The 12,492-nt window shown below is 45.5% G+C and overlaps 1 protein-coding gene across 1 annotated transcript in view; it reads right to left on the bottom strand.

Moving 5' to 3' along the window:
* The window catches only part of LOC115096704 (mucin-2-like), a 76,690-nt gene that overhangs the window by 55,715 nt on the left and 8,483 nt on the right, over positions 1-12,492 (bottom strand). Inside the window, exons 2-3 of the mRNA XM_029611720.1 lie at positions 8,272-8,370; positions 1,890-2,008 (exon numbers count right to left, since the gene is read on the bottom strand). Coding sequence (XP_029467580.1) covers positions 1,890-2,008; positions 8,272-8,370 — 218 coding nt within the window. The remainder of the gene's footprint in view (positions 1-1,889; positions 2,009-8,271; positions 8,371-12,492) is intronic.

Raw genomic sequence — 12,492 nt, forward strand, 5'->3', positions numbered from 1 at the left:
TCTGCTAGTATATAGTGTCTGTATAGGGATCTATAGCAATTGGGTTTGTTTTGTTTCCTCAGTAGGTGGTGTATTGGTATTCTAGGACCCAGTGTAATATTTACCCTTGCTTTTTCACAGGTAGGGTTATTGTTGTTTGAGTCCTTGGTGTTATTACTGTTATGTTATGATGGGATTGCAGTATAGATTTTGAGTGTCTTTTTTCGCGGGGTTATGTGTTAGTTCACAATGTGCCTGGCAGTGGAAGGTGTTTGTGCTGCTGTTACTGTGAGGTGACACCAGAATTTGAAAATATCTTTTAGTATGATGAGCTGTAAGGGAAACATCCAAGCTCCATTGTTTGGGGGAATTTCAGTGGATGCACAGAGTTACAGAAGTGGAGGTGCAGGATTTATATTGACATTCTGTCCCTTTCTATATATTCCAGACTTCACTCTCATAGCCATATAGAATTAGTTGAATGAGGCTATCAAATAATTTTATAGTAGTTTTACTAGAAGTGTGAAACTGGCCAGCTTTTTAAAATTACGCAGAAGACCCTTTGCACTTTTTTATTAATACTTTTTTTTTAATAACCAGTTTTAAAGCAGGATCCATGCTATAGAGGTGGGTGTGGTGAAGAAGTGTCATTTTGACTCCCCCCCCCCCCAAAAAAAACCCAACTCTTCTGTCTAGAGATGCCACTGATTTTCTGTGACCTTAAGCATTAGTACAAGAAGGATTAAGGGGGGGATGCTGGAGAGGCACACAAATGCATTGGCCCCCGGGTGCTGGAGACCCTGGGTGCGAGTCATATGGGGCCGCAAGCGGTGGCAAAGAGGAGTGGAGATTTGGCAGGCCGCGAGCAGTGCCCAACCTGCTCGCGACCCAGAAAACCACACAGTCGGTGGGTGTGATCGAGAACAGTATAGGAGTCGGGGCCAAGACCGGGGGGGGGGGGGCGCAAGGGAGAAGGCTCGCCTAGGGCACCTAATCCCCTTGCACCGGCCCTGACTAGACTAGCATCCGATGCAATGAAGAGATTAGCACTTCCAAAACCGCACCCACCCGCACTCATCACAGGTAAATTCCATGTAGATGAGGCTAATAGCTATTATCTCCCAATGCAGAAAATCGCTGGGCAACCAATACACATTTTTTAATGCGCAAATTTAACTCCAGCCCTAGAGCTGGCGTTAAATCAATCCTTGAGTCAAGGGCTCAGGAGAATTTTAAAAATATTGTCTTGTGTGGTTCCTACTTTTATTCTTAAACACCTACACCTGCTGTGTTTAAGAATAAAGGTGTAATGTAATAGCTTGATGAAAAAAAAAATCTGGATGCATAATATACACGCACAATAGACACGCTCCAGGCCGATTTTGTTCCTTGCTATTGTGCGTGTATATTGGGCATCCAGAAATTGACCTGAAGCGGGATAAAATGGATGCTTGTATTGATTGCCCTATGCAATTGTGGGCGCACAGCCACGTGTCCTGGGTGCTCAATGCATTTGAACATTAGGGACACATAATTCTTCTTTAGCGCGTACTTTTAACACAGCAACTCATTAAAATATAGCATCGGGCGTCTTTGAGATGTGGTTGTGCGTGCAGTAGGAAAATGGGTGCTCAATACGAGCACCCATTTTAAACCACTTCTGGTTGCATTGGCCCCAGAAAGTTAGGGGCAGACTCAAGGATAAGAACTCTTATCACTAAGCTTTCCTATTATATACGCTTTAACTACCCAAGTCATGATAGGTGCTCAGTATATTTTCCTTTAGTGCAAAGAGCCCATGCACAACTTCCTTCTATGCAGGATACATAGTGGGTCTGGCCATCTTCCTCTCCAATCTTGCCCTCTCTGTTTCCCTTGATTGTTCTTGCTCCCAAGCATCTTTTTCTTGCCTGTTTTTTAAACTCCGTCTCAAAATCCTTGTATTCTGAGCTGTTAAAGTTGTTGAGTTCTTCAGTGAAAGGCCGATTCGTGATGGTCACATTCACAGGAATGCTGGCATTAACAGTTTCTAGCAAAATCAATACACAAGAAAAAAAATTAATATGGAGGGCAATTTAAAAAATGTCATAGCACTTTCAAAATTACCAGTGGGAATGCAGGCACATTTTCAAAGGGAACCCACTTGCTCTGCACATTTCTTTTTGCCATGGATAGAAGTCCCTGTTTTGTGTACTACATGACTGTTTTGTATGGATGCTTTTCAAATACATCATTTTCGTTGGGTTAAACACTCATGGGGTATGTCATTGAGTTCTTCAACAGGGGAAGGTGTGCTGCCTGGTTCTCCAGAGGTGTGGGTATTCTTGTCCCTTGAGCTCTGTGAATGGGAGAGGCTCTTGGTGGACTGATGCAGAAGGGCCACACCTAAGAATCTGTCCCTTAGAGCAGCGGTTCTCAACCGGAGTGTCGCGTCACACTAGTGTGTTGCGAAGCACCGGCAGGTGTGTCGCGCACCCGCTGTTCTTCCCCGGGCTATCAGCACATTAAAGCCCCGAGGGGAACGGCACCAGTGTTTTGTGGAAGCCGGCAACAGGAACGTGACCTTTTCTTCTTCCCGCCCCTGTGGCCCGGAAGAGGAAGTGATGTCTACCGGGCACGCGGGAAGAAGAAAAGGCCTGCCTGGATGCTGCTTCAGAAGGAGCATGGCACCGCTGCCCCCCCCGCCCCGGCTCTGACCAGCATGACACATGGGGAGAAAAGAATAAAATTACAATCTTAGCTGACTGCTCGGTGCCGCGATCGATTGCAGCACAAGCAAACAGCTGAGTGCTGTCTTCTTAGCGCTGTGGGACTGGGGAGGTCATTCCTGCTGCAGTTTCTAGCCTGTCAGGACTCTGCTTTTAATAGCAGTGTACCGGCTCCCTTGTGCTGTAGCTGCCATGTGTGCTGTGGGTGGGGGTGAGTGAGACAGTGAGTGAGTCAGCATGTGTGTAAGTGTATGAGAGAATGTGTGTGTACGCAAGATAAATGTGTGAGAGCAAGAGAATGCTCAGGAAAGTCACTGGTGTGTGTGAGAGAAAGAGATTGGACAGGCAGGTGACTGGTGTGTGTGTCTGAGGAAGAGAAATTGGTCAGGCAGGTGACTGGTGTGTGTGTATGTGTGTGAACAAGGGAAATTGGTCAGGAAGGTGATTGGTGTGTGTGTGTGTGAGAAAGAAATTGGTAGGCAGGTGACTGGTGTGTGTGTGTGTGTGTGAGAGAAAGAGAAATTGGTCAAGCAGGTGACTGATGTGTGTGCGTGTGTGAGAAAGAGAAATTGGTCAGGCAGGTGACTTGTCTGTAAGAGAAATTGGTCAGGCAGGGGACTGGTGTATGTGTGTGTGTGCGTGTGTGTGTGTAAGCAAGAGAAATTGGTCAGGCAGATGACTGGTAGTGTATGTGTGAGCAAGAGAAATTGGTCAAGCAGGTGACTGGTGTGTGTGTGTGTGTATGTGAGAGAGAAATTGGTCAGGCAGGTGACTGGTGTATGTGTGTTTGTGAGAAAGAGAAATTGGTCAGGCAGGTGACTGTTGTGTGTGTATGTGTGTGAACAAGAGAAATTGGTCAGGCAGGTGACTGGTGTGTGTGTGGGTGTGTGTGTGTGTCTGTGAGAAAGAGAAATTGGTCAGGCAGGTGACTGGTGTGTGTGTGTGTGTGATTATTTTATATTTCTCGGGGAATGTATAAATAGAAATGTTGAGACAAAAAATGAACTGGAAACAGCAAGAAGCCAAACTCTGTATGCAGTAAAACAATGCAAAAACAAAAACATTAGCTTTATGGTCACTTTATTCTGTATTTCGTGAGGGTCTGTCTGCGTTCTGCGTGTGTGACCCAGCTAAGGGTGTTCTGCGAGCTTGACTTGTTCTGTTTTCCTAATAGGAGGTGTATTGGTGTTTAGGGCCTGGTGTAATTTTTGCAGTGCTGCCTTTTCATAGGTAGGGTTGTTACTGTTTGAGGTCTATAATGCAGGTGTAACTTTGTGTAGATTATTTCAGATCCTGGAAGTCTGATAGGTGCTACATTTTTGTTTTGCACAGAATGCAGATGGCTTTTTTGAGTTTCCATTCCAGTTTCTGTTTCCATATTTGTAATCTGTGGCTTTTCTGTACTTGGTGAAGGTTGATTCCATGTATGTGACCGAGGTGAAGTATTTTACAAGCGTGTAGGCATTTGTATCAATATTATTTGTTGTGTTTTCTTAATAGAACATGCATTGGTGGTAAATTACTGGTTTTTCATAAGGAGGGCTATTGCACCTGGTAGGAGAGAGTGTTTATGTTGCTGTTATTGAGATGTCACCAGAAATATCTTTTTTTGTATGGTAAATTGAATGGATGTCCTAGTTCTGCTTTGCACCCATTGTTGGGGGTCGAGGGGGTTCCTGTGGAATGCAGAGAGTTTGTTTACATTTAGCCTGGTGATGGTCACATGTTCAGCGTGCCACGCATGTGAGAACCATCTGTGAGGTGTGTCCCGACCGAAAAAAGGTTGAGAACCTCTGTATTAGAGAGTACTTGGGCTAATGAACAAATAACTGAATAATGATCTGATATCACTAAGGGGCCAATAGCTGCAGATTCTATATTTTGAAACAACTAATCAGTCAATATAAGAACAGTGCAAGATTTAGTCAAATGGGCTCTTGCATGATGCGTGTAATTCCTCTCGCCTGGGTGAAGAATTCTCCATATATCTAACAATTGCAGCACAGAACATAAAAAATTAACCGCCTTGTTCTCATTACTAGGATTTGTACTCAAAGTAGGCCACCAGTCCAAGACATTGTCTGCGATTAAATTTAAGTCCCCTCCCAAAATTCCCAGGCTGTACCCATATCTTGCAGATTGGTGCTAAGTTGTATGAAGAATTTATGGTTATAGTTGTTGGGAGCATACACGGATGCCAGAATAACATTGTTCGCATTAAGCTTCCCCCCCACCCCCGACCAGAACAAAGAGACTCTCAGAATCAACTTTGACCTTTTTCGTTTGAAACGATGCATCTTTATGTATTAAGATAGCAACTCCACACCTTTCAGTAGAACCTTGTGTTGAGAATACTTGGGAAACCCACTTCCTACCTACAGTACCTGAATGTAAACCGATGTGATATCTCGAGCGAATGTCGGTACATAAAAATAAAATAATAAATAAATATATAAAAAGCTTTTAAGTATGCTTTTTATTTATTTAGTTAGTTAGTTAGTTTTGTATACCGATATTCTGATACAATCATACCGGTTCACAACAACATATAAATAAATCAGATTAAAACATCCATAAATAACATAATAAAAACATCAAATGTAATCTAAAAATAATGGGGTAGATTTTAAAAGGGTGTGTGCCTGCGTCTATGTGCGCGCACACATGGACACGTGATTTTATAACATGCGCGTGCAGGCATGCCATGTTATAAAATCAGGGGTCGGCGCGAGCAAGGGGGTGCAGAATTGTGCACCTTGCATGCGCCAAGCCCGCGCTGCCTTCCCCTGTTCCCTTCTCCCCCACCCCACCCAACCTTCCCTTCCCTTCCCCTAACTCTTCCGTCCCCCAACCCTAAGCTAACCCCCCAAAAAAATTTGTCTTACCCAGTTACGCCTGCCTTGGGCAGGTGCAAGTTGCACGCGCCGGCTGAATGCCGGCACGCGATCCTGGGCATAGCAGCAAATGGCCGCTCTACCTGGAGGCTCCATTTCCACCCACGCCCTGCCCCCGGACCGCCCCGCCCCCCAGACCACCCCTTTTTGTAAGCCCCGGGACTTACACGCGTCCCAGGGCTTTACGCACACCGCCGGGCCTTTTTAAAAATAGGCCCAGTGCGCGTAACCTTTTGAAAATCCGGCCCAATATAAATACATCAAATTATATAAAATTCAAATATTAACAAATAAAAACTTCAGTGTGACTATATCAGATTGGAAAAAAAAAATGCTCCTAAAACCATATATGAAATTAACATGTGCGTCTCTTGAAGGAAAATAATGCTCCCTTTTAGCCTTTTCAATTGGGAAAGTATTTTTTTCCCACTTTATTGGTGTGCCTAGTCCTGCTACGTTCCAGGATATTATTTCAACCGGGGTCCCCATCCCACACCTCTGTTGCCCATCGTAAGGCTGAGTCTCGACAGCTGGAGCTGCAGTCCCCCGTGGCACTCAATAAGCATGACCAGGTGCCCAGAAAACGTTCTCTCCACCCCTCATGCTGCGCAACTACCTGCAAAATATACAGCATATCCCCAATAACATCTTTAGAATACGCACCGCTAGCGCATCCCCTTCCCCTTCCCAAACCCCCTCATATTAACCCTCTGCAGTATGTTTCCCCACACAAAAAGAAAGAACAAAGAACTTGTCTCCCAAAAATGGAAGGTCAAGATCACCCTGAATGCATTCAGGTGTCCTCCCCAAATAAGATAATCCATAGAATTAGTAACATGGCCTTGTCAATAGACTGACGCCCAACTTCTGGTAACTTAAAAATAACCAAAATCGCATTTCACTGTTATCAACAACAGTGCAAACCAGCAAATTAGATCTGTGCGGCACAGCCGGTAAAGAAATAAACTAACGACATGCCCTAATTGAAAATCCATCATGTTCATAACAAATGACCATATTAACTACAGTCACTATCACATAGCCGGGCATTAAACACCCACTGCGTATATATAAATCCCGCTGATGTTACAGCGACAGATACTTCTGCAGCTCAGTCTCCACTAACTGGCAAGCCATCCAGACATTTTAGTGCCATTCCCACAGACTCAAATGTCAGAGCAGAGTTTTGGTGCCAGACTCTTAAGCGCACTGAGTACAGTAAAGCAAAGCGAATTTGCCTGTTCACCAACGCTGAGCACACCAAAGCAAATTCTTTCCTCTGCAGCGAGACCCGTGGTGAAAAGTCCTGGAATAGCAATATACGCTGGTCAAACAGCCACAGCTCTTTGATTTTGTGATATGCCTGCAAGATTTCCTCTTTCTGTACATAGCTCAGGAGCTTGAAAATCACCACTCTGGGTCTGGTTCTTCCTGCCACGATTCCTCCCAAGCGGTGTGCACGCTCGATGATTATAGGCCCACTCTCCACCGGTAGACACAATGCTTTAGCCAGCTCTCTTTCAAGGGAGAACTTCAGTTGTTTATCTTCGATCGACTCTGGGATGCCCACCGCTCGCAGATTATTGCACCTGGAGTGGTTTTCCAAGTCCTTGAGTTTGTCCGATTGCTCATGCCAAAGTTTCTCCAGCCATTGGATTTTTTGCTGCGGCTGCTGTAGAGTCATCCTTTACAATGCTGACTCGTCCCTCCATCATATCGAGACGTGACCCAAAGTCAGCTATAGATGTTTGAACCGCCGCTATTTGTGCATAGATCACGCCAAATCTATTGCACAGGGCAGCCACAACTGCTTTGGTAAGTGCCATTATATTCGCACTTTTACCCACAAGCGGCGGAGAGTTCTCTTTTGCGGTGGCCATTTTGCAGTCAGATAATCGCAACCTCTCCTTCTCTTTTCTGGAGAATCTAGTGGACAAAACTTTAGGCACTCACATAATAAATCTGTCCATACACTGACGAGGTTATCCACTTACACCTGGGCAAAGAATATGTGGCATCCTTTGATGATGGCACTCTATATTATTATTTAGGGGGAGATGCCCAGATTTACATGACCATCTGAGCCCACTGCATCACGTGAACAGTTATTTTATTTTTAATTGTTTCTTCAAGTATTTCGGATCTATCTTTTTTTCTGTATGTGAAAGACTGGTTATTATGTGAGTTTGGTCACTGTGTGGTGAGGAGGGTTATTTCTGTTTTTTATTAGTTGGTGATCGATCAGATAAGGGCAATGTGCTGTGAGAGGAATTGATTACGCAGTTATTGCGACTTTTGAGAATTAGGTCAAGGATGTATCCTGCTTTATGAGTGGGGTTGGTTGCTAATGTATAGCTATGAATGTTATTTTTGTAAACCGGTGTGATCTTTACATAGAACGATGCTATATAAAATGTCTAAATAAATAAATAAGTAAATAAAATAAATAAATGCTGCAACCCTGGGTCAGTACTGGCTTGGAGGGAAGAAGAACTCCCCCCCCCCCCCCCCCAAACCATTATACTACATTACATTATATTTTCAATTTATATTGCCGCCTTCCTCCACAAAGGAGTCAGAGCGGCTTGCAACATAACATGTAACATACGACATTGTCCATTCATTATAGAGTCTATATTGGGGCATTGGGTCAGTTACACTATATATATTTATAAATTTCAGTTTCTTACCCACAGTGATGGTATCATAAGCAAATTCACAGAGTGGCCCATAGAAATCAGCAGGACAGATGCATTTGATGCCGTCATAGCTTCCTCCATTCTGACACTCTGCAAATGAGGAATAATCTTCACTGAGGTGGCATTTAATTCAGGATGGGAGCAGAGCTCGAGGGGGAGCCTGAACACCATCCCAGTACTTCCCCTCCTACGTTCTGATCAAAGTAGCACTTATTATGAACTTGCTTGAAAAGCACTTTAGGACTTGCATCTTATTCTTAAATAAGAGCTCTTAAAGCCAAAAGTATCTCAACACCTTTTTGCAGATGTTTTACCTTTTCGCAGATGTTTTTCCTTTTTGCACAGTATTTACTTTTAACTATTTTCCTCCTTTTTCAGAAGTTAAGACTTTGACCAAAGACTCACTTTGAAAATTGTGCAAGCTCTGTGTGCTTTTTGTGGTGAATTTTCAAAGCAATTTCCCTGGATGAAATGAGCTTTCTGAACATTGCTCTCGCTTAGTCCAGCCAAACGTACATGCAGCATTCCATTAGCTGGGCTTCAAAGAGATGATCCCAGGCATGGGGGATTTGCATGTTTGGGGCAGGGGACTAAAATTGCACACATACTTGTGCATTTTCAAAAGCATGCATGCCATTTTACCTCTGCTAGGACATCTGCAGAAACAGTGGTTGCAAAATATGTGGGCACTTTTACTGCATGTTCTTTATGCTAGTTAGCCTTCAGTGGGAGTAGTTTGCCTTCTAAAAACAACTAAAAAATATTCATATTAACAAAGAGGTTGGTATTCAAAGAGTTAGCCAGACAAACCCTGAAGTTTAAAATGTCTTCCTCTCCTCCTGCCCCAGCTGAATTTTGTCCAGGGAAATCATTGCCAGAGCAAAAGTTTATCTGCACACAAAAAGATGGCACCGGGGGTATTCCCAGGGCACAGTTTCATTTTGTCCTGGCAGTGCTGATATTCAGTGTTGCCCAGACAAATTTAAGTGGGTAACTCTATCTGGATAAATAATAGGCGTTTGGGCTTACCTGGACAAAGTTAGTGCAGGTGCTTTTACCCAGACACAGCCTCAGGGATGGTAACTTTAAAACATGCATGAGCATACCTATATATGCAGGTATATGGACACACGCACACATGCACATGCATTTTATATTGTGCTCACAAAATAGCCATAAGTCTACCCAACAACATGCTCGCATATCAAAAAATACGTGGTATGTAATGCATTTTAAACACACTCACATAAATGATGACTTATCTGACTAAGTGGTGACAAATATCTGGCTAAGTAGAGTTATGTAAGATAACCGGATAAGTAAAAGAAAAGAGCTAAATAGTCAGATAAGTAAGATAGATGGATAATCAGCATTTGAAGACTTATCCGGCTATCTTACTTATCCGGCTACATAGTGCTTTTTAAGACTTAATTGGATAAGTGGAACCACTTAGCTGGATAAGTAAAAAATTATCTGGATAAGTAGTGGACATATGCTATGTGCACATGTTTGTGCTCCTAATTTTAACCATTTACATGAGAAAATGTAATTCGCGTAATTTCCTTAGTTTTTATCAGCTTTTACGTGTTTAAATCATCCAGTTTTATAACACACGCAAGTAAAGGAAATTACCAGTTTTACCACTTGGTACACCAGTTTGCCCAGTCTATATCTAGGTCATCAAGACACCCCCCCCCCCCCCCCCCCCCGGTACTTCAACCTGAACTCTCCCCAGTTTATCCAGACCCCTCACCCTTTCAATATATGGCTATAAAGAGTTTTATTCTGACTTACACCAGATAATTAGCAGGTATAATTATGCACAGGTAACAGTTGTACTTGTGCTACTTTCACTTGTTAGAAAATAGCAACTTATGGGCCAGATTTTAAAAAAACTTACGCGAGCCAGGCCTATTTTCAAAGGCCCGGACACGAGCGTAAAGTCCTGGGACGCGTGTAAGTCCTGAGGCCTTAGGAAAGGGGCGGGGAGGGGGCAGGATGGGGCAGTCTGGGGGAGGGGCGGGGTTGGGCTAGAGGCCCCTGGCACAGCGGCTATTTACCGCTGTGCCGGGGGATCGCGTGCCGAAAGGATGCTGGTGTGTGTAACCTGCGCCTGCTCAAAGCAGTTGCAACAGGTAATATAAGGATTTGGGGGGGTTAGGATATGGCTAGGGGGCAGGAAGGTTAGGGGAAGGGGTAGGAAGGTTAGAACAGGGGGTAGGGAAGTTCACTCCCAGGCCGCTTCTAAATTGAAGTAGACTGGGAGGGAACTGGGGAAGGCCATGGGCACCGGCGCACGCAGGTTGCACAAATGTGGACCCCCTTGCATGCGCTGACCCCCAATTTTATAACATACACGCACCGGTGCGCTCATGTTATAAAATTGCGGGTCCATGTGTGTGCGCTGAGTAGTGCGCACATATGGACACGTGCGTGCTAGTTTTGAAAACCTACCTCTAAGCTTGTAAATATTAGCCCACCCAGGAACGCCCCTCACCTGCCACTCTTTTACATGAGCATATTTATTCACGCACCATTACTTGCATGTGTATGTATGGGATTTATAAAATAGCGCTTTCACGAATATGCACTATGGGGTAGATTTTTAAACAGCGCGAATAGGCCTACTTTTGTTTGCGCTCCAGGCGCAAACAAAAGTACGCTGGATTTTAGCAGATACGCGCGGAGCCGTGCGTATCTGCTAAAAACCTGGATCGGCGCGCGCAAGGCTATCGATTTTGTATAGCCGGTGCGCGCCGAGCCGCGCAGCCTACCCCCGTTCCCTCCAAGGCCGCTCCGAAATCGGAGCAGCCTTGGAGGGAATCCTCTAACGCCCTCCCCTCACCTTCCCCTCCCTTCCTCTACCTAACCCACCCGCCCGGCCCTGTCTACACCTCCCCCTTACCTTTCTCCAGGGATTTACGCCTCCCGGAGGGAGAAGTAAATCCCCGCGCGCAAGCGGGCCTCCTGCGCGCCGGGCTGCGACCTGGGGGCGGGTACGGAGGGCGCGGCCACGCCCACGGACCGCCCCGGGCCGTAGCCACGCCCCCGTACCCGCCCCCAAAACGCTGCCGACACGCCCCCAAAACGCCGCGACGACCGGGCCCGCCCCCGACACGCCCCCCTCGGAGAACCCCGGGACTTACGCGAGTCCCGGGGCTCTGCGCGCGCCGGTAGGCCTATGTAAAATAGGCTCACCGGTGCGCAGGGCCCTGCTCGCCTAAGTCCGCCCGGTTTTGGGCGAATTTAAGCGAGCAGGGCTCTGAAAATCCGCCCCTATTTGTGCACTCATCTCTATTAAAAGTTGCCTTTAAGCAACTAAAAACTGACCCTTTTATTGCCCAGATTCTCCCGAAAGCTTAAATCTGGCCCCAGATCTCTGAATAACTATTTTAGTATTTAAAAAACGTGAAAAAGAAGACACGTATCTCCTTTTCCAACAGCAAAAAATTGGGCAAACCTGATATTTATTTGCTATACACCTAGTGGAGGTCCATACCTCCGGTGGATCAAGCCCTAAATTAGTAGAAAGGGTCAAAGATCAATTCTTCATAACAAACTTGAAAAGATGCTTCTTCAGCTTTTCTCATTCTGATGCTACCTAAAGTTTACTCCCAATTCAGTGTAACTTGATAAAAATAAAATTGACAAATATTTATTACTAAATGTGATAGTGTTGGCTTGATATTGATGAGCCTGATGGTCCATAAGTGCCCATACATCTAAAATTGGCAACTGTCATTAAACACAAAGGGGCGGATTTTCAGAGCCCTGCTCGCCTAAATCCGCCCAAAACCGGGCGGATTTAGGCGAGCAGGGCCCTGCGCGCCGGTGAGCCTATTTTACATAGGCCTACCGGTGCGCGCAGAGCCCCGGGACTCGCGTAAGTCCCGGGGTTCTCCGAGGGGGGCGTGTCGGGGGCGGGCCCGGTCGTTGCGGCGTTTCGGGGGCATGTTGGCAGCGTTTTGGGGGCGGGTACGGGGGCGTGGCTACGGCCCGGGCGGCCGGCTATACAAAATCGATAGCCTTGTGCGCGCCGATCCAGGTTTTTAGCAGATACGAGCGGCTCCGCGCGTATCTACTAAAATCCAGCGTACTTTTGTTTGCGCCTGGAGCGCAAACAAAAGTAGGCCTATTCGCGCTGTTTAAAAATCTACCCCAAAGTAGATAAGCATGGCAGTGTATTAAACTAAATCCCTATCTTTGCTGACC

Source organism: Rhinatrema bivittatum, chromosome 1 (assembly GCF_901001135.1).
Source record: "Rhinatrema bivittatum chromosome 1, aRhiBiv1.1, whole genome shotgun sequence".
Taxonomy (NCBI): Eukaryota; Metazoa; Chordata; class Amphibia; order Gymnophiona; family Rhinatrematidae; genus Rhinatrema; species Rhinatrema bivittatum.